Below are 21,814 nucleotides of genomic sequence, written 5' to 3' on the forward strand. Positions count from 1 at the left end.
AGCTCACCACATCGCAACAACAGCTCCTCTGCAAGCTCCATCTGCAACACCAGCTTCAACTTCACAATATACTTCAAGTATAACTCCAACATCCATTCAAAATGATGTTCACTCCCGTTGTGGCACTGGCAGTTGCTGCCCTCACACCCATCGCCAATGCCTACCCCATCACCGGCGACGGCGTCAACTGCCGCTCTGGTCCAGGAACCTCCTACTCTGTAGTCAAGAGCTACAAGCAGGGAGCCGACGTTGCAATTACCTGCCAGACGGCCGGCACCTCCGTCAACGGCAACGAAATCTGGGACAAGACTGAGGACGGCTGCTACATTACCGACTACTACATCAGAACTGGCAGCAGCAGCTATGTCACGAAGAAGTGTGACAGCGGCAGCGGAGGCGATGACGACGGCGACAGCAGCAGTGGAAACCTGCCCGGTCTCACATCCACCCAGTCCAAGCATGCAAAGGACATCATCGGAGAAGCAAAGAAAGAAGACCTGGGTCGTCAGGGCTGTCTTGCTGGAATTGCCACCGGTCTTGTTGAGGTGAGTTCTAACATGCACATTCAATCCCGATATTACGCAGAACAATACTGACACTATCGCCAGTCTAATATGCTCATGTACGCCAACAAGAAAGTCCCCGAGTCCCTCAAATACCCCCATGATGCTGTCGGCTCGGACTACGACAGCGTCGGCATCTTCCAGCAACGTGCTGTTTACTACCCCGACATCGCTGCCGATATGGACGCTGCCAAGTCCGCGGCTCAGTTCTTTAAAGGCATGAAGGCTATTAGCGGCTGGAAGACTATGGAGGTTGGCAAGCTTTGCCAGAAGGTGCAGCGCTCGGCCTACCCCGATCGCTATTCGGAGCGTGTCGCTGAGGCCAAGAAGATTTGTGCTGCTGGTGGCCTGTAGATGGACATTATTTTTGACATTTGCTTGGATCATGTTGATTAGACATTGTGGCTTTTTTACTGCTTTTTCTGTTAGAATATGAAGAGTGTGTGTGACTTGCTTTATTATTGTCTATAGTACGATAAGCATACAGACATTTGATATTGCCCACTCCTTGGGATCTCCAAAAGAAATGAAAGTTAATATCTGCTCCTCGTCCATGTCATGTATGTGCCAGATCTAAGGTAGTTGGTTCATGCCCATAACTGCCAGGCCGAGAGAGAAAAGCGAGAGATCGTTTCTGTCAAGATTTCAATGGTTTTTCCGGATTTCTGGGGATAGGAGAGGCCTCCAGGTGCTCGATTTTTGTATTTAGCAAGGATCATATGAAGATGTGATGGACTGCCTGAGACAACGAAGTTGTGGAGAGTCTGGTCGCGTTTACCCGAAAATTGTGTACTTTGTGAAAATGGCCCGTTTGCTGATTGCTCCGCCCGACGTTTCTTAACTTGGCCTTCTCTTTCCTCCCTCTTAGTCTATTGACATTCTCCCGTCTATCTCCACGATTCAAAATGTCAGACAACACCAGCTTACTCCCTAACAAATCTCACGAGCACCCCCGAAATCCATACAACATATACTACACGATCCCATACTACAACCCATTCTTCTACTCATATACCTTCATTGGGTCATTCACTTTTGCCTGGATAAGCGACTACCTCCCAATAGTCGGCAAAACATATCTCTGGATCGGGTTCGCTATAACATGCGGACTACTGATCGCCATACACCCATCGATCTGCACCGAGCGGATAAGAATAGATGAGATAGGAAAGCCGGTTCGATTACGTCGTCCGCTGATTGGGTTCAAAAGATGCGAAGTCGCTTTAGACGTCGATGGCATTAATAATGGGCTGTATGATGCTACGGATGGGAATACGGACCTGAGACTTCATGATGGGTGTCGGTATGGGTATGCTAGGATGCGGATATAGAATGTTTCCAGAGGGGTCTGGTTGAGATACTGTGATGATTTGAGTGTTAGACACCTCGAGTTCCAGCCGTTAACCGGTACATGTATGTATGTGGAGGTATATTTCCGGCTTTCGTATTCAAAATTGAGGGGAAGGCGGCGATATACATAAAGGTGATTTTACCGTCTGAAAATAGGAATTGTTACCTCGAAAAAAGAGTCTACAAGGTTAGTGATAGTTACAACGTCTTCCAAGGTTGTCTACTAAGCTAAAAAGAATTAGGGTCCCATATGCATCGCATATATTTCCTATCGCTTACAATATTTGTGCCTTCATTTATAAGAATATAGGAATTATCTTCTAAAGGGACCTAACTATATCGAGAACCACCTATTGTTGAGATCATGCTATCCTACATGGATGCCTTACTATGGTGGCAGACTGAGTGCTTTATTTGTTGTTTGTCAATGCAGGCTTTTATAAAGGCCCTGCTTTACTATTGAATACTAAGAGTTTCTTCCTCCTCCATGTCCCTAGTAGCATGTAGCGTCAAGAGGTTATGAGTCCTTGCTCCATCCCCGAGCAGTTTTTCCAGCTGATAAGCCGAAAGTTTGGATGTAAGGGAGTGTAATAATGTTGCTATCCGTGATACCGTCTGATTGTATAGAGTCCGTTGAAGGTCTGTTTTCTAAAAGGTTATACAGTGAGAAGGCATTATCAAACAAATTAAATCAAATAAAGTTTCCCCGGACCTTCCAAGGTTGATAATCACATGGCAGACCTCGGATCATCATCTAGCGTCAACGTTGGAATCCAACCTTGGAAGGCCTCTTTCCCCGCCATTCGTGGCCCCATCTTCAAGGACAATCCCGAACCCCGTCTGCCCCGGATTCTACATTCCCAATCGTATGTTGTATGCATGGAGTAATGTGAAGCTGTACGCCACCAAAAGCACGTGCCAACCCCACCAGTGCCATCAATGCCGAAGTGACCACTCTCCTGGCCTATGAACAGCCACAAACCCCAGGAATCATGGATTAACTGGAGCCAGATCCCACTCGGCTCCGTATATCGACTTCTTAGTCCCCAATGTCAGATCTGGGGAACATGCTACCTCGGTCGATCAACCCCGCAACCGGGAGTTCTCGTGAGATCACCACAGACAACTCACAATGGATGGCCGTAAGATCCGCGGATCAACAGAACTAGAACAATCACAAGAGAGGTTGATCACTACATCTGGAGACAGAAGTCTTGATGTTGAAGGTTCGCCGGATATTTGCCGGAGTTGGGATGCGGGGAGTTCCGTGAACCGTGGCCCGTCGATCAGTTTTCCCGAGGTCAGGATGACAGATGGCAGCATTGGTAGAGAATATATGGAATGTTTGACGGGTGTGCCATGTGGTAATTACATCAACGTCCACTAGAAAACCAGCCATATACTAGTCTACCCCTGCGTGCATGTAGTAACTACCCCTCGCTATCACATACCCTGTCCAATGTACGCAATTTAATTAACTTCCCGACCCCAGACCCTGTCCTCCATACATGTCTATGCAGGGTCCGGTGTAGGAGTACATAGTATGTAGTCACCTAAATACAATACCAAAAAGACGTCCATTCAGCCTCGCAATTTAAAGAATGCCCTTATGTAGGTACAACCTTCCAAAATCGGAATAAAGCAATCTCACATAATCACTAAATCTCCTGGGCCAGGGAGCGGCATACTCGCGGAGTTTCCACCCGATGCATCCAGCAACGATCTAGAAGGGTTCTCTGAAAGTCTAACAGGGGTGTTTGTTACTGTAGTGTGCAGTCGGGTTTAGCTAATATAGTAATAACGCTCTCACGTTTAGCCGGTAGTACTCCGTAAAGTACACCAACCCTGGAAATACTACTACGGAGTACTACTACTAGTACTAGTATGCAGTAATACTCCGTACTAATTCATTGATACACGCGTTCCAGGCTGAAACTATATCGAAACACTAGCCCTAACGAGGCAAAACAGCCGTTCCTGCGGGAAAAGGTGGAGTGCGTAATCCCGTGCAGGGGAATTAGTCTCGCCCCCGGTATTGTTAGTGGTACCCTAATACGGACGGGTTGGGGCCGTCTTTGTGGGACCACTTTTTGCGCGTATGCGGTATTTTCATATTTAGTGACCGTCTGATCACGGGCATACCGAACCCGATTGAATTATCGTGGTTGAGGTTGAGATTGGAATTAAGATTGGGACGGGTGCAAAGTGAATCGCCATTGAGATCCCAATGGACAATCCATGGATGTACTTGGTAGCGAGTTTCGGGATATGGAAAGTGTATTTAATGTGGAGCCCATCCAATAAATTGTAATAGAGTTATATCGTATACCAAGTGAGGATACCATGAAATCGGCACATCATACATCATTGATACATACATGTTGGAGTTGCAAAAATCATGAACGCCTAACTTGGAAATGGTGAGACGTCCCTGTAACACCGTCGAGAAAAACCCCTGGGACATCCCTTTTGTAAACGTCCCATCTTTCGGAAACGGGAATAGGGTATAGGCTAAAGCACAGAAATAAAACCCCAGTAAATATTTTTGAACATTAAATAAAAAAGAGGGGGCAAAACATAAAAACGTATTTCAGTAAACATTACACTCGTTCTCGCCCGTACCCTGGCGCAAACGAAGACTGTGGATCCCACTCGCGTGCACTAGGCGGCCTAGGCCCGGAAAAGCTCAACGAGGGACGCACATAGCGTGCCTCACGAGTAACAGTATTGCGCTCGGAGCCTGAGACTGGGGCTGGCAACCGGACTGCGGCCGTATCCACTCGTCTGCGTAGGCGTCGGCGAGGGCATGAAAGCGCTGCGATCAGACCCGCCCATTTGTGTAGGGCTCGGTGAGCGCATGAAAGCGTTGCGGTCTGGTCCTGTTCGGGAAGGGCTTGGCGATCGCATGAACGCATCGGGTGATTTCACGGATGTAGTCAGCATTTCGAAGCCCTTGTTGTCGGCGTAGCGGGTGGTCGCATCCGCGGAGACGAACTCGTGGCGACGTGTCACTTTGCGGTGGAATAGATCCAGCCAGCCGGCGAACATGGATGGACGGGCGAAGAGGATGAAGTTCCAGAAGCCGACGAGCGAGAGCAAAAACACGACTGCTAGTAGGGTTGCTTCGTTGGGACCGATGGCTGAGGCGTATTCGCGGCAGAGGTCCTTGTTGCCGGTTTCAGCAAGGCACATTAGCCAAGGGCCTGCGGTTTTGACGTTTTCTGCGGTTGGCGCGACGGCGTTGTCGAGGTTGATGAAGACGACTGCGAAGAAGATTACGTTGCCGAGGATGATCGATGTGAGGGCGATACCACGCCATTGGAGTTTAAGGACGCGGCGCACACGCCGGTAGGCTTGTCGGGCTGTCACGGTGCCGATGCTAGCCGTATACGACGGGAGGTTCGCGCCGGAGCTGCCTGATGTTGAGGCGGATTTGTCGAAGAGGGAGCGGAGGTAGATGTGGATGCAGTAGATCATTGTTGATAGTTGGAAGAAGAGAGCTGCGACGGCGAAAACCATGACTGGGATCCAGTAGTCGTATAGTCCGTTGTTTACGTTAATATGGCAGATATCGCCGAATCGGAATGACACTCCCGTTAAGATCAGCATAACCGTCAGTCCGATTGCTGGGATTCCGAATCCGCAGACAAAGGCTGCCCACATGAACTTCGGTCCCAGAACTTTTTCCCAGCATACTTGTAAGTGGAAAGCCATTGTGCGGATGAAACTCCATATGACCACTAGCCAGCCCCCAAATAACAGCAAAGATCCGGAGAAGGCGCAGGAAAGGTCGGAGCGCATATCATTGGGGGTGATTGCATTGTGGCATTGGTCTGGTTTGGCGCCGAGCGGGATGATGAAGGCGAGCTAGATTAGAGTTAGCTATGAAGGTCCGCAGCACACGCCAGCATCCAACTTGCCTCCATGCAACAAATTCCTAGCGTAAAGCAGACGCTCAGATAATGACGGTGAGTCCATTTGACAGGTAGTACGGCGTAGGAAATCAGCAAGAAGATACAAAGAGGGAGAATGGCGACACTGATCCAACTCGTGGCATGAATTGTATTTCCCAAGTCTATTGTAACCACGTTAGATTTTGGAAACAGACTTGGAAATCACAGAAACATACCAGAGTCATATCTCCACTCGGCAAGAGGACATGGCAAGCAACAGGACAAAGTGCTGTTGCCGAGAGTGACCTTCTGGCAATAACGACCATCGATAAATCCCCCGGCGGCGGGGAATAGTGTCTCCTGCAGGAAGGGAGACGGGCAATGTCCAGTTAGGGCGTTCTCCATGATGGCGAGATATGCATATCCTGCGCAAATCCGTAACGCGCCAGCGCGATATCGCAAAGGAACAGTATAAGTCGAAGAGAAAGACAGGAGAAATAGAGAACTTAAGGGGGGGTATACAATTGTACTTGTACGATGTACGGTACGTACTCCATCATACCCGTGGACTGGATAGTCTGCAAGGCCCGTTCTTTGCCCCACCGGCACACGAGGCACTCAAGTCCTACCCACGGTCCTCCAGAACTCAATTCGGTCTTGGCAAAGTCGGTTAGCGGGGATAAAATACAGTACGGAGTACGGAATACACAGTACACAGTACGGAGTACACAGACCTTTTGAAAATGACTGACCGAGGATCGTATCTAGAAGGCCATAAGTCATAATAACAACCTTGGACGGTAACCCGAGACTCGTAATGCACCTTCCTTTAAATGCTAAACACCTGTAGAGTACGGAGTAGATCTCCGTGTAGTGTATCTCGGGTATAATATTACATTGTGGAATAATTAATATAATTCGCTCAGCCCTTTCCGTGGTTAGTGCTTTGTACTATTTTTCAGCCTACAATGGAGACAATGCTAATGTTAAATCGAGATTTAATTAATAGATCTAAGTATGCATCTACACTGCTCCATACGCAGTACGGAGTAAATACTCATAAATTACGAAGTACACAGCTGACAGCCCGAGCAAATGTCCAGCCCCAAGCTGACGGCAGGTCTGCCAAGCACTCGCCTCTTCATGATTCGGTTGCATTTTTTACCCCTGGAGATCAAATTCTGTGTCTCGTAGCACAGAGTGGCCAGAGTGGGCAGTGTCACCCACAATAACGTTCCTTCTCTAGAGCTCACGCGTTAATCCACCCAATCATTATTGCTAACCCACCTACCGCTGTGATCAGCACCGGCATTCGTCATTCATAAATCCAATCGGATGGCCGACAGTGTTCTTATGATATATATCTGTATGCCAGACGATCTATCACAGCGAAGTTGTGAAGTGATTTGCATGTAAAAGTCCCGGAATCCTCATCCACACTAATTCGTTCAGATCCTGATGCTGTACCTAAATATTAGATCTCATTCGTGGATAGATCAGCTGACTTCCTAAATATTGGGCCAACCCGATATCTACATATACCGCCTGCCTATTAAGTATACCGCTTGCCAAATACACCGTTAAACTGACAGAATTACATAATGTAGAAGGGGCATCCATACCTAATGTGTGGATACAATGTGGCCCAATATTGAGGGAGTCCCACTGTCCATCTCTAAAACCCTCTAGAGGAAAGATGTTCATATTTACGCAGTATGGAGTCCTTATATGCCCAGATCACACCGCATCCTCTAGTGATCATCGCACTTAGCGCCAGCCACAACTCTTAAACCACTCAAACGTTGACTTGTCTTCCGCTCTCGATGAAGATCACAATCATTGACTTCTGAGTCAGTTAAATGTGCACATTGGATCACAGCCTAGTTCTCCTTGTCACCTCGGTTCTACCCAGCTTTTTAATTCGGACTCTTCCTATAGTCCATATATTCTACATGATGTCTGCTAGCTCCAAGCTTAGAGCTATCCGATTCGCTATTCTTCCTATCCGCATCAACCCAACTCACAGTCAATCCTATACCACAAGATAGAAAAAGAAACTGCAAGTCAGAACAGTCTTGACACAGAAATAACCCTCATTCTTCCGGAATACAAACAGGCCAACTGCTGCCATCAAAAACTAAATAAACATCTCTCAAAACTCCCGACTTCGTTCTATTCCCACCCATGTAAACCACTCAACAGAGACATCAGACACAAGCTCACTGATATCCACATCCGTGGATTCAAGGTGCGCTTAACCCCAGATATTAGTGCGCCAAATTCTATATGGAGTACATAAATGAACCCCTAACTATCAACATAACTATCGCAAACCCAAACTCCTATAAACTACATCGTATTCAAGCTCCCTAGTCCACAAACTAAATCTCCAACTAAATCTCTAATCTCCCCCGCCACCTTAAATTCGAATTCGAGCCCCTCCGCCATTCCGCCCCGCCAAACTTTCCATTCTCCATTCTCCATTCTCCTTTCCGAAAATGATCCCCGAATCCTACGGAAGTAACCCGAGATATTCTCGTCGGGGTACAATATAGATCCTGAATAATGTCGGATCTGGAGCGTTGTGGTTCGGATAAGTTGCCCCCGGAACCCCAGAAGGGTAAATCAGTGGGGGGCATGTGGATTCGGTGACACAATGGGCAACGGAAAACCTGCAACGTTGGGGGCTGGGGTTTGGTTTTAGGGCTGGAGTGGGTTTGCGGTGAAGGTTATGTAGAGGAAGAGATTAGGAAGAGATTGGTGATATTTGATATTTGGTGTGTTGGTGTTAGTGATACTTGGTATCCCGAGGTATTTTGACCAGGGCTTACGTAGGTATTCCCATTCTTTTATGATTAAAATTGTCAAAGCTGAAGAACAAGGAGTATGGGGTCGGTATTGATCGAATCAGAGATAAGTTCGAATAATTACTGGAGTATACCCTACATGTCCTCCGTAGATAATATGGAGAATGTTGTCTCATGTGCAGTACTCAGAGGCAACTAAACCGAACCCTGCAGAATCAAATGAGGAAAGGTTTTCGACCCTAAATTTGCTAATATTCCTGTGCTCTTTTTCTTTAGATTCCATTTGCCCACTTTATGGTTATACCTATCTTGCACATTGTACAGAGGGCTGCATTATACTATGATTACTATAAGAGGTCCACGGCCCCGGGGGTATCATGAACAATCATTACTCATGTCTCTGGCATTCGTCACACCATGAGGACACATCCCCCGAATGAATGAGAATTCCCAGTCGCTTGTCGCTTGATTCTCAGCATGGCATGGCATGATGTTGGTGACGGGACTGGAATGCATGGTCACAATTCGACAGCCGGCCCATTACTCTGCAAATACGCAGTTCACTCCTGTACCCTCAAATGATGTCATCGGATCCAATACAGGTCCGACCAAGAGGGTCCAGGTACTATACAATGAGGGTGGTTGCGTTGAGCCCGCGCCAACCCTTCAACTCTAACCGTATCTTGTGAAAAACAAGATACCTTCAAGTCTCAGGAACCGGAAGAACCAGGCGACAGGGTCGAACTCTCATCCCACCCCCACTCCTTCAGCAACTGCTGCACACGATACTCAGTTGCCCAGCCCAGATCCGACTCGATACTCCTCAGCAGGCGCACGGTAGTGCGGCGCTCACGCGGATCCGTCAGACACTGCCCACTAACAAAGAGCGGCTGCAGTGAGTTGATCCTGACACTTCCGTCCGGGCGGGAGAGACCGATTCCCACGATCTCGCGGCTGTGGAATGCAATCTCAGATTCGATGGAGCGGTATGACTGGAGACGAAGCGTGATCGTGCTCCGACGACTGGTGGACTCGTGCGGCTTGTTGATGAGCAACAGAATACGTGCCATGTGGTAATGCTGCATAGCGGAGGCGCACATGGGCAGGCTGTACCAGATTTCCTGGAGGGTGGAGATGTCTTCGATTTCGTTGGGCGGGCGATGGTGTCCGAGCTTGGATGAGTCTATTCGTGCGCAGGGCCGGAATGTCTCTGGGACCCCGTTGTACCATGCATCAAGCTCGGATTCGAGCCTGTACCACCGCTCCAGGAGGACTTGTTGCGAGACGGCCAAGGGTCCTGGCACGGGTCGGTGGTCGGTTAGATGCACGTTGTCGCCAGAGCTTATGAAATTGACTATCTTGGACACTATCCAGACTAGTCCGTTGCTGATTAGATCTTCTTTCATTACGTCTTCGCCTTCCGGGTATCCTGCTGCGCCTGTGTTGCTGGGGCGGACAAAGCCCGCATTGTCGATGAGTAGACCTGCTTCGGTCCACAGGACTGTGTCGTCGGTGTTCAGCCTTGTATGGCTTTCATTGATAACTTCTTTCTGTCAGCGGAGTCTTGGGGGCGTCACTCATTCGGAGAAAACACTTACAGGCAGCTAAGTAGTCCTGCCGCGCGAAATTCCAAAACGTCGCCTTCCGAGCCTTAGAAAGACCCGACTTCTTAGGTGTCTGTGTCTGATATGAATTCTCTCCCGGAGACGGACGCTGCTCGAGAGGCATCATGCCCACTTCAGCGACATCAAGCAATGACTTCACGCCGCTCAAATGACGGTTCCACGCAGGCCCTGCGGCATCGAGGAACTCATACACGGACAAAATGGCCGTCGCCGCGAGCACCTCATCGGAATGAACTCCATGCGTGAGCCGACTATCAGAAACCCGTCTGCGGCGCTTACGTGGGTTATCCGAATCTACACAAAGCTCGGCAGCCTGCCATTGACCGAAAGCCTCTGGGGTGCTCAATGGAGGTGGACCCTCTGCGTCAGGTTGCAGCTCCTTCATTAACAGCTGGATGGCCTTTTCATAATACTTTGCCCCATACCATGCGAAGTCAGGGTCTTTATCAGGCCACAGTTCCATGGCAGCTTGCTGGGTGCAGACTCCGCCCACCGGTGCCTTGGCACCTTTGACTCGGCCCAGCTGTTTAGCGGAATATGCGCAGGCGGCGAATTTTAAAAGCGGGTTGGTTCTTGCTCGCACTGGCACGTATGAAGCGAAATATGTCCCTAGATCAAAGAGATCCATCCTGCAGACATCATCGTTACTCATGGTTCCACGTCAGCAGAAGGAAGAAAGCATACCACAGACCCGGTCCTTCTGAGTAATGTCGCAAAAAGAAAGCAGTCTCGAAATCGTTCTCTGCATTGTCGTCTGGTGCGTGATTCATGAGACTCATGTGGCTCATATGGCTCAAGCTTCTCTGCGAAATTGCCGGTCTTGATGGAAGCGCAGTGTTCCGATCAGGGAGCTGCATACTTGGGTCGATGGAGGGAGACATCGACTGCGAGGGGTTAAGGAGGAAATTAATATTGGTATTGTTGCTGGTGGATGACAGCGACATAGAGGGCGAGGCCGGGGGTATAGCGGCACTCTGCCGTGGGTTTGGAGAGGTATAGGAGGTACTATCGGAGACCGAATGGTCTAGGGGAGAAAAAGGGAAGCGATCGTGTGTTGCGACCGCCGACAAGGCTTCTAATCCCTGCGTCTCGGCATCACTCGTTCGAGAGTCCCCACTACCCCATCTGCGATTTGGAGAGTTTGTCTGCGCTGCGCTGCCCGGGTCTATCAATGAGGACTCGAGGTCGTCGGCGTATGGATCGGAGTTGTCGACGAAGATCACTGCAGAGGATATGAGCTACCGTCCAAAAAGAATCCCAAAATCGAAACAATATGTCGCAGCGGTGCCGTACCATGTTTGGGAACATCCAGCCACACACTATCCTTGTCAAACGTGTTTTTATACGAATAGAACCCGTTGAGACTGCCACGACCATCTGGGGAGTTCCGGTTCATCGACGCGTTCTGCTGATGGCGGAAAACTACACCTTCGCTCGGACGGCATTCTCGGCCGCCTTTGCGGCATTGTGAACACTCGGGCTTCTCTTCATCGCCTATGAATTATTTAGCCGCCAAGCAATCAAACGGTCGAGAGAGCAGATTCCTACATTTGAGCTTTCGTGTTCGACACGTTAAGCTGGGTCGCGTCAGCAATGGACCACACCTATTGGGCGTATAAACTTACCAGCCGGTTCGTGATCGCATACCGAAATGGCATGAATGCGATGCAGTAACAACATCCGAAGTAGAGAAAGTGGTTGGTTGAGTTTGGGGATACGAAAACCTGGAGATCGACTTGCGGGGAGAGAGCAGGTGACCTGGGGCCCCCACACAAATAACCTGACTCAGACCAGGGCTGTGCTCCCGAGGTCAGGTGCTCAGATGTGGACGCGTGGTTTATATTAAGTGGAAATTGGGCTATGCTTTTTTGGGGATATAATTAGATATTGCTAGTATAGTGCGGAGTACGAAGTACAATAGTATTTATTGAGAATATATTCATCAGCAAAAGGGTATTGTATTAATTGTCGTGTCCACGAACAAAACGTGGCTATCTACATATCTCCAACCTCCCAAGCAACACACATCCACTCAAGTGAGAAATAAATCGCTGAAAAGCATATGGTACATCAACACAGAGGCGTATTCACAAAGGAGCTTTGAAAGATTGTATCGGGCACATGTGCCAGGAGCAAGGAGCCAGGGGGAAAAAATTGAAGATAAATCGCGATATGGCCGGCGCGAAAACAAACACAGCGAATGGAACAAAAGACATTAAAGATGGCTGGGTATAGCAACGTTGCTTACGATAGAACAAAAACGCCAGCCTCGAAGCAAATCAAAGGGATTTAGTGTGTTTTTTTTTGGAGTGAGAAGGGGCATTAAATGGCCGGGGCACCAGGGTTGGACTGATGCAGCGAGTTGAAGAGATACTCGGGCGGCAGGCGCTGCATATCGGATGGTCGATCGGTGCCAAAGGTTTGAGGGGCAGCCGCGTAGCCCTGGCGGCGGCGCTGCACCTTGTTCAGGATGACACCGGCTAGCACGATGAGGAAGACGCAGCCCAGAGCGCAGCAGAAAGCGACCAAGACTGCAATGCCATTGGAGTGATGTTTTTCTACGTTGGTAAGTCAGTATTGATTCCTGTCAAGAACAAAAGTCAGGTAAACTCACTGTTGGTGGTGTAAGGGTTTTTGTTCTCGGAGAAGAACTTCGACATGCTGCCCGGTTGGCCATCAGCTTGCTGGGAAAGGATAAATGGAGTGATATGGGTTCCGTTGTAGAGCGCGGCCGATGCATGTCCGAAGTCCGGGATCACAAGCGAACCCATGATCAACAAGGTCTGTTCGTTGCTCAACAGAGGGGCTGCAGAATGGTCATGGCGGACAGGAAGAACCTCTAGAGCATGAATAACTGTGCCCTCGGAGAACAGACTTCCGGGAGATAGGAACTTGGAACCGTCGTAGCTCAAGAAGAAGGCCGAGCCATTGGCCGCAGTACCTCCGATCCAGAACTTTGACAGATCTGCGCTAGAAGCTGTAAAGGTAGTCACATTCCCGGGGAGATCTGACTGAGATGCTCCAGAGAAAGAAGTCCATTTTTCGGATTTGACTTCGTAGGTAGCAATTGCGGTCTTGTTTCCGCCGACCTGGAGGTCACCCACAGCCATCAGCGTCTTTTGACTAGCCCAATGAAGGTCAACCACGGTGCCACTTAAGGACGAGCCAGGTTGATCCCATTCGCCGGTGGCGGAATCAACGTAGCAGACGGAATTACATGGCAACTGCCCGACACCTTCGAAGTTTCCTCCAAAGTAGATATCAGACGAACCCGGTCGATTGACAATAGCATTGACTGAGACGTCTGAGCCCGAGAAAGCCGGCTGAGTCTGTGAAAACTCGTTCTTGTCCAGGTCGTAAACCACAAGACCTTGCAGAGTAGTACCATCGATCTTTCCGGTGACGTTTCCACCCGCATAAAGGGTGTCGTTGTGCACAAGCATTGAAACAAATGTTGAGTTACTGTCGGCGCCTTGCGGTAGACCTGAAATCTTCTGATCGGTACCGTTGTGGATGGCAATATTTTCAATGGTTGATCCATTGCTGCCAGCGGCAGCGAAATGCCCACCGTAGATAGTGAGATTCCGGCTCGATTCGGTATCATAGGCACCAGTGATCAGACCAGTGCTCGATTTTTGGCGGTTGATCTTCATCGACAGAGGAATGAGTTGCAAATCATCGGAATCTAGCAGTGACACCGCACCGCCAGCGATGATACCATTGGTGGCAAGATTGCCTGCCAAAATGAGCGTATCGTTGTGCGAAGCAACACTGGAGAGCTGACCACCGAACTGCATCTGTGTAACATTAAGGTTCTGGAGCCAGTCCTTGTGAGAAGGAACCCACATGGCGAAACCGGCAACGGATACCGCGGGGTTCCCGTTGGAAGCAATGATCTGATCAAAATCACCGCTCACAGCAATGATTGTTTCGTTGATAGCAGTTGATGCATTCAATTCAACAGCCCAGATCGAACTAACAGGACCGTTCAGGCCTGCACCCAGGGGTGACCACTCCTTGGAAGAGTATGAGTATGCCGCAACGTGCTGGAGGCCCTTAGAACCTGCGTCTGAGGTATCGGTGAAGCGACCTCCAACATACAGGACATTGTCAAGGGTGGTCATTGCTAGTACTGGAGAGTTCAATCCAGAACCGGGCATTGCTGTGATATTGCCATCCTTGATCGACATGATGTTGTGGATCTTGCTGTCGGAGAAGTTACCAGCGACATAGATCACATCATCATGCTCCTTGATGACTGAGATTGTTGCGTTATGGTCAAGTGAAGTCCCCGCCTTGTTGATGTCCGACTTTGTAAGATCCGAGGTTTCAATCTTGGAGGTCGGATCATAGTCGTATAGTCCATTGAGACCACCAGTGCTGGAGAGTAGTTCAAATCGGACACGAGACGCCACGATGGTGATATCCCCTTGGCCGTCCTTGGCCCGCAGGGTAACCTTTGGTCGGAAGGAGTCACTGTTGGCGTCAACGTACCCAGTGTAGAATTCGTCATACTTGTCATCGCGGTTGGTCTGGGAGAAATATGACGGAACGGGCTGGTCAAAGTCAGATCCACTCGAAAGGGTAGCCGTGACATTAACAATGCCCCGTGAGCTGCAAAGAGTTGTCCTGGCTGCAGCCGGGAGTATATAGCTTGATGGTATAGTTGCCGGATTTCTTCACGTCAGGCTCGAATGTGACGGATGTAGTTGAGGCATCAGAGTCGGACACTTTTGCAGACACATACCCAGACTCGACGGTCCAAGAGCCGGTGCGCGTTGACTTGGCGGGGTATTCAATGCCCGAGCATGTCGGTTCGTTGTATTGGTCGATAGCGTATGTTAGAATTTGATCTTGGAAGACTTCAATGCCGTTCAGGCCAGCTCCTTGCCCGTACCAACTGAGAACCTCGATCTGGAGACCCCGCATACCAACGGGATTAACCATGGTAAATTCACGGTATGTTTCATTCGTGTCGCTGGAAAGCGGACAGGACGAGTCGCAGCTGGCCTTTTTTCCTGACTCGTCGATGTAAGTCAGATTCATGATACCATTGTCGGGGAGAGCTCGAAATAAAAACTCCTTAGTGCCGCGTCCATCCAGATGAGTGTTGTAAATGCGAATCTTAGTCGGGAAAAAATCGAATCCGAGGTCTGCTCTCCAAAATCCGGGCGCATAGTCGTGTAGAAGATAGGTCTTGCCTTTGGCAGCCTTCCCGTCTGTCGAGCAAATGATGTTACGAGGATCGGAGTAGCCGTCCAGAGGTGAGTCTGCATCGGATGTGATGGTCGCATCTTGGAGGTTGAGAATTTGTCTTTCGTTCGAGGAGCTGGTGCTGTTTCCCAGGGCGTCAAATGATCCTCCAAAGATGATATGACCATTGTCAGCCTTCAAAATCGAGCTAACTGGGCCATTTAGGCCATTGAACGGGAGATCAGTCCAGCCATCGTCCGGCGCCCATGCGACGGCGTTAGTCGTGTTGTCGTAGGCGAATTCTCCTCCAACGTAGACGCGGTTAGTGTCCTGATCGCAAGTCACGGCAGCTACCGAGCCCGAAAGGCCCGGTAAGGCAGTAATTTTGCTGGTATTGGGGTCGAAGAGAGCAGCACCGGGTGAATCAACTCCGCCCAGGCTGGTGAAGTTACCACCGACAAATATCCCTGCGAAGTTTCCATCTTTTTGAGTGAAAGGGCACATTGCCATGATTTGCGCATCGGCGGATGAAAGATTTGTGAGAATGCCGTTCGGTAGCGGGGTCAGGAGGGCTTGGGTGCCATCAGGAATTGATTCGGTCTGTTCCTTATACTGATAGAGGGAAACGCCATCAAAATCACCAGTAATTGATACCCGTCCCAGCGAGCTCAGGTCCAGTTCCGGAACGGAGACCGACTCGAATGACAGGGCGTTGAGAGTTGGTAAAAGCGCGAGGAGCGAGGGCCAGCCGGCCGCCGCGGGCCCAAACAATGAAGAGATCCTCATTGTCGTGGGAGCGACGACGGGCAAGAGAAGTGTAGTTGACCAGTTGAAGTGGCTGGAATGGTTGAAGCGAGTGTGGGAAGACTAGACAGGGCTGTGCTGTCCAAGGAATTCAGGGAGGCCGTCAGGCCGCAACGCGTGGTGAAAAGAACGTGATAAAGAATGTGGCATAAAAAAAAGAACTTAGAAGCGAAGGAATGTAAATGAATGAATCATGCTCGAGACCGAAGCCTCACTGCATTTGAGTATCAACGAATGACTGAATATGAAGGTGAAGGGAACCCAGGGGAAGACCCAGTCTTGTTTTTTCGAAATTGAAACGGCAATACTTTAAATTACAGCTCCCAAATTAAAAATACAAGGACTACAACGCTAATGCACTTCACAACTCACAGACAGCCAATGAGGATGGCCACTCCCAGCCTCCCGTCTAAATAGTGGGGACCTATGGACCGTGGATGTGTGATATCAAAGGGTCTCTTGATGATGTTGACAAGGATAGCATGATGTACTAGAGGAAAAAGCAAATGTGTCTGCAATTGAGGGTTCTGTTGTTTGTCAAACAAGCCCTCAAATTAATATCAAATACTGTCCATTATTACTAGGGCAAGGGGGACTCGATAGAATGAGGATCTACCGTTGTACGACTAATTTGCCGGTAATGACAAGATGTACGAAATATTTAGCACTGCCCTTATCTCCTGTGAAGTCATCCCATGGGTATCCCCTTTAATCCCTTTTGATATATCGAAAGTGCTTTTTAATGTCATTTATTCTGATGCTTGTCAACAATGTACTCACCTATCTATACTGTATTAGTAGGTCGATGTGTATTAATATATCCTGAGAATCGCATCGTACACCAACGTTGAGCTAAATCACCAAGTGGATCCCGATGTTTTGTCGCAGAAATGATTCAAAGCCCCGCGTTGTTTCGCTTAAATATAGAATCGGGCTCCACGATCTGGTTCGGTCTGCGTATCCAACACACGCACGCCTCTGGGGCGTACGTTGTAGATGTTTGGTTCTTTGGAATCCACATAATCAACGTATACCATCCGTATACGAAGTACGGAGTACCAGGCAGCGAAATTGTCTACTCAAAAGGTACATACCTAGGTCGGCTTGCGGGTCAATAGGTGGATATGCCTATAGAGTTATGCTTTATGTTGTAGTAAGGATGTTATATATAATAGAAAAGTGAAGAATATTGTGCTGGTTTCATCAGGTCTGTCTTGCCAACCGGATTTCTTATGCTACTTCTTGGCCTTCCCTTTCTGTTTGAGGGCTCACCCATGGCCGCTTTTTGCTCACCGATCCTCAGCTTAGCGGGATAAACGATATCGCCAGATACTTCGAGGGTAACGGATCTCGGATTCTGAAGGAGCTCGTACAAAACTGGCCAATTAGACGTAGCTGCGAGGAGGTATTAATGCAACACCTCACTTTCATGCACTCCGCTTTCCTCATCAACTCCTCTCTCAACCTCTTATTGTCAACCAACTCACACGTAGCCATGGGCAAGTTCTACGAGTCCATTTCAGACGACCTACGTGACTGGGCCCTACGCCAAAGTGTTTTCTTCGTGGCTTCTGCTCCTCTGCGGGGCCGACATGTTAACCTTTCTCCAAAGGGCTTACCCGATTCTTGCCTTGCGTTTCTCGGTCCAAACCAGGTAGCGTATATCGATTCAACCGGGTCTGGCTGCGAAACCATCTCGCATGTGCGTGAAAATGGTCGCATTACCTTGATGTTCTGCTCATTCGAAGCGTCTCCTCGTATCTTGCGGCTGTTCTCTACTGGTACTGTTATCGAGTGGGACCAGCCCGAGTTTGGTGAATGTTTACAGCGCATGGGGAAGACCCCGATTGCGGGAGCGCGCGCTATCATCCAACTTGACGTTTTTAAGGTTAGCATTTGTCTTTCATATGACTTTCACTCGATGATCAATCGGTTGCTTGGAAAACAAGACCGACAAGCATCCAAATGCGTCATAGAGATATGACTCATAACAAGGGTTGATTCTATCTAACAACATATCCAGGTTCAAACCTCCTGCGGTTATGGTGTCCCACTATTGACACTAACCGACGATCCTGAAACCGACAAACCCAGTCCCTATCTTAAAGACCGCCAGACACTGGGCCACTTTGCCGCCAAAGCGGTTAGTGCCGGCCAGATACATAAATACCAACAAGACTGGAATTCTCGCAGCCTAGACGGACTCCCAGGTCTTCGATCTGCGCTGAAAGCTAGCGGCCATTATATTTGGCGGGTGGAGTTGGAAAACTGGTTCAGTCGACACTGGAATGAGGTTGATATATTGAAGTCGTTGGCTTTAGTATTGTTCGTGTTCGTGGGGGGTCATGGCACTAAAGTGGGGCAAGTGACTTGTAATTGTAAACGAGTCTATGCGGGCGTTTGATGCTCCAATACTGCTATCAGTTCATGTGGGATTGTTCTATGAGATTACCATTGTACTGGGTTCTTAAGAGCAGCAGCTCAGAAAGGAAAGCCCCGGCAGAGGAAATATGGTATGTAGAGAGCCATATATACATAACCTGAGTCAGTACTCCAAATTACACGACCAAGTCAACTATTCTACACTTAGATAGAACGTACTGAATTTGCATCCAAAATTTGGTTCCAATTTTCCGAAGTTGAACTTGAAATGATTTCCTTCAGATTCAAAAAGAAAAAGAATATACATGCTCTTCGTCGCCTCAGGCATAAACGCTAAACTCTTTTGGGCTGAATTGGCCTCCCTACGGCGCGCCGCAACGCGAACTCCAGAAACCGAAATCTTAAAGCTTTCAACCCAGCTGCTCATCCCTCACCTACTTTTCTCATCTGTTTTCTCGCCACTTCAAATCTCTTTCTTCTGCATCCTATCCCTTCAACTGCCACGGTCTTACATCCACAAGCTCCATCATGTAAGAGTTTTCCGCAGTGGTTCTGTTGTCCGGCACTGACCATCTTACAGGGAGAGCTTCGATAACATCTACCTAGACATCTCAAAGCAGCCTGGAAAATGCAAGCTCGCTGAAAGTGGTCTGGGCTGGCGCCCGTCCGGCGGTGGCGATACTTTCACACTTGACAGCAGCAACATTGGCGCAGCCCAATGGAGTCGCGCCGCAAAAGGCTTTGAGCTGAAGATCCTATCGAGATCGTCTGGAGTGATCCAACTGGATGGATTCGATCAAGAGGTATACTTCACCTGAGCATTCTGCGACCATTGACCTATAAACTGACAACTCAAAAGGACTTTGAGCGACTGAGCAAAGCATTCAAGATTTGGTACGGCATTAACGTGGAGAGCCGCGAGCACGCTCTGCGAGGGTGGAACTGGGCAAAGCAGAATTCACAAAAGCAGAGCTGGCCTTTAACGTCCAAAACCGACCCGCCTTCGAGGTTCCTTACTCCGAAATTTCAAACACCAACCTGGCTGGACGAAACGAGGTCGCCGTTGAGTTTTCCCTCCCGCCGGCGACGGAAGCGATGCCGTGGCAAAGCCCGGAAGCACAAGGAACCGAGGCCGCAAGGCTGCTGCAGGACCTGACGAGCTTGTCGAAATGCGATTCTACATTCCCGGAACGGCCGTGAAGAAGGAGAAGATGGAAGGCGCCGATGGTGAGGAAGAAGACAACGAGGAAGAGGCTGAGGAGCAGAATGCTGCCAATCTCTTCTACGAGACGCTCATGGACAAGGCCGAGATTGGAGATGTCGCTGGCGATACCTTTGCTACTTTCCTGGATGTTCTTCACCTCACCCCCAGAGGTCGCTTCGATATTGACATGTACGAATCGTCCTTCCGGTTGCGCGGAAAGACATACGACTACAAGATTCAATATTCCGCCATTAAGAAATTCTTCCTTCTCCCCAAGAACGACGATACCCATACTCTTATTGTGCTCGGTCTTGATCCCCCTCTGAGACAGGGTCAGACCCGTTATCCTTTCCTGGTCATGCAGCTGAAGCTGGACGAGGAGATTAGCCTTGAGATGAACATGACAGAGTCAGTTTCCCTGCGCTTGTGTCTACTTTGCCTACTAACAATCTTTTAGAGATATCTTGAAAGATCAGTACAAGGACAGGTTGCAGGCGCACTATGAAGAGCCAATCCACCAAGTCGTCACCAAGGTCTTCCGTGGTCTATCTGGAAAGAAGGTCATCATGCCTTCCAAGGATTTCTCCAGGTCAGTGACTGCCAGCCTATCTTTGCAACATTCGCGTAGCCCATTACTAACATGCTCATAGCCACCACGGTCACCAAGGCGTCAAGTGCTCAATCAAGGCCAACGAGGGTCTCCTATACTTCTTGGATAAGAGTCTCATGTTCGTTCCCAAGCCCGCGACCTACATTCAACTGGAGAACATTGCGATTGTCACAATGTCGCGTGTCGGAGGGGCTGTTTCCGCCAGCCGAACCTTTGACATCACTGTTAGTCTGAAGGGTGGTTTGGGTGAGCACCAGTTTAGCAACATCAACCGGTAAGTGCCCCGATGTTTTCCTTTTTCCGGAGATATTCTGACATGAACAGCGAGGAACAAAAATCCCTCGAGGACTTTTTCAAAGCTAAGAGCATCCGCATCAAGAACGAGATGGCCGAAGAGGTATGTGAACTCCGTTTCCCTGGTGTGTTAATACAAATGCTAATTATCTCCTAGGCTGCTGGACTTATTGCTGCCGCTCTTGACAACGATGCCATGGGCTCGAGTGATGAAGAAGCACGACCTGATCGAGGATCGGCAGATGAGGATGAGGAATCAGTTGACGAAGACTTTGCTGGTTCTTCGGAATCTGATGTGGCCGAAGAGTTCGACTCGGATCACGAGAGTAGTGGTGATAGCGATGAAGAGATGGGTGATGCTTCTGATGGAGGCGACAACGAGGATGAGCGTCCCAAGAAGAAGACCAAGGTTTAGATGTACAGCTAGTTCTTTTCAAAATATCCAAGTCTGTTCTAGTAATACAAGTTTTTATAGCATTTTATAGCATTTTATACAAGATATAGTCCAATGTTAATGTTCCTGATATATATAGTGGAGCTCACGTGAGTTGATTGGACCAATTCTGGGGCTTTCCGTTCCTTAACCCCTGATCTCAGGAGAAGAGATATCTGGCAAGTACAAGTACACAAGTACACATGAAATGTATACGAATGTATATGAATGTACTAGTAGCTTCCGACAATCCAGTACCAATAGGAAATCTCACATTCCTAGCTGGAAATAGAACTGTAGTCCTATGGCCTAGAACCATGCGAACTGCAGTCAGTAACGGTGTTTTTACGCTTTACGTATAGAGTAAAGTAGAAAAGACCCGAAGTATAGATAACATAGGAGCAATTAAAGCAAACAAATAGAAGAAAGCGAAATAATATACAACATAATAATAATCAGATACATTACATATATGTATAGTCCAGATTCGTATAGCCAACACATCAGGTGTTTTCTCTACGCGGGTCGATCCAAACCAACTCCAGAATAGCTGGGCCCCCCCGACCAACTCCTCCCCCCTTTCTTTCCCAGACTGGTAGAGTCAACCTCCTTCTCTCCATCCTTTTCATCTTCCTTCGTTTTTCATCTTCTTTTCT

The 21,814-nt window shown here is 48.8% G+C and overlaps 6 protein-coding genes across 6 annotated transcripts; 3 read left to right on the forward strand and 3 right to left on the reverse strand.

The window, feature by feature from the left end:
• Window positions 1-101: 101 nt before the first annotated feature.
• On the forward strand, window positions 102-917 carry N7519_007534 (SH3 domain-containing protein; the record flags this gene model as incomplete). The annotated part of the gene is made up of 2 exons (XM_057294310.1): window positions 102-545; window positions 609-917. 2 exons carry the CDS (start codon window positions 102-104, stop codon window positions 915-917), a joined length of 753 nt encoding a protein of 250 aa, XP_057149121.1.
• Window positions 918-3,045: 2,128 nt separating this feature from the next.
• On the forward strand, window positions 3,046-3,300 carry N7519_007535 (uncharacterized protein; the record flags this gene model as incomplete). Its single annotated transcript, XM_057294311.1, has 1 exon — window positions 3,046-3,300. One exon carries the CDS (start codon window positions 3,046-3,048, stop codon window positions 3,298-3,300), a length of 255 nt encoding a protein of 84 aa, XP_057149122.1.
• A 1,325-nt stretch (window positions 3,301-4,625) lies between these two features.
• Window positions 4,626-6,211, reverse strand: gprM (the record flags this gene model as incomplete). Its single annotated transcript, XM_057294312.1, has 3 exons — window positions 4,626-5,780; window positions 5,867-5,988; window positions 6,043-6,211. The coding sequence occupies 3 exons, from the start codon at window positions 6,209-6,211 to the stop codon at window positions 4,626-4,628; spliced, it is 1,446 nt and encodes a 481-aa protein (XP_057149123.1).
• Window positions 6,212-9,323: 3,112 nt separating this feature from the next.
• Window positions 9,324-11,883, reverse strand: N7519_007537 (uncharacterized protein; the record flags this gene model as incomplete). The annotated part of the gene is made up of 6 exons (XM_057294313.1): window positions 9,324-10,156; window positions 10,212-10,867; window positions 10,923-11,460; window positions 11,532-11,732; window positions 11,787-11,815; window positions 11,864-11,883. The coding sequence occupies 6 exons, from the start codon at window positions 11,881-11,883 to the stop codon at window positions 9,324-9,326; spliced, it is 2,277 nt and encodes a 758-aa protein (XP_057149124.1).
• A 677-nt stretch (window positions 11,884-12,560) lies between these two features.
• Window positions 12,561-16,217, reverse strand: N7519_007538 (uncharacterized protein; the record flags this gene model as incomplete). Its single annotated transcript, XM_057294314.1, has 3 exons — window positions 12,561-12,796; window positions 12,853-14,794; window positions 14,922-16,217. 3 exons carry the CDS (start codon window positions 16,215-16,217, stop codon window positions 12,561-12,563), a joined length of 3,474 nt encoding a protein of 1,157 aa, XP_057149125.1.
• Window positions 16,218-17,631: 1,414 nt separating this feature from the next.
• N7519_007539 (FACT complex subunit POB3) lies at window positions 17,632-21,140 on the forward strand (the record flags this gene model as incomplete). Its single annotated transcript, XM_057294315.1, has 9 exons — window positions 17,632-18,123; window positions 18,259-18,566; window positions 19,198-19,420; window positions 19,477-19,679; window positions 19,741-20,229; window positions 20,279-20,410; window positions 20,472-20,705; window positions 20,756-20,828; window positions 20,883-21,140. Coding segments are annotated over 9 exons (2,412 nt in total), but the record flags the coding sequence as incomplete, so codon positions are not given.
• Between the last annotated feature and the right edge of the window lie 674 nt (window positions 21,141-21,814).

This window comes from Penicillium mononematosum (assembly GCF_028829835.1).
Source record: "Penicillium mononematosum strain IBT 11891 chromosome Unknown utg000003l:1.0-8172316.0:1.0-8177699.0, whole genome shotgun sequence".
NCBI lineage: Eukaryota > Fungi > Ascomycota > Eurotiomycetes > Eurotiales > Aspergillaceae > Penicillium > Penicillium mononematosum.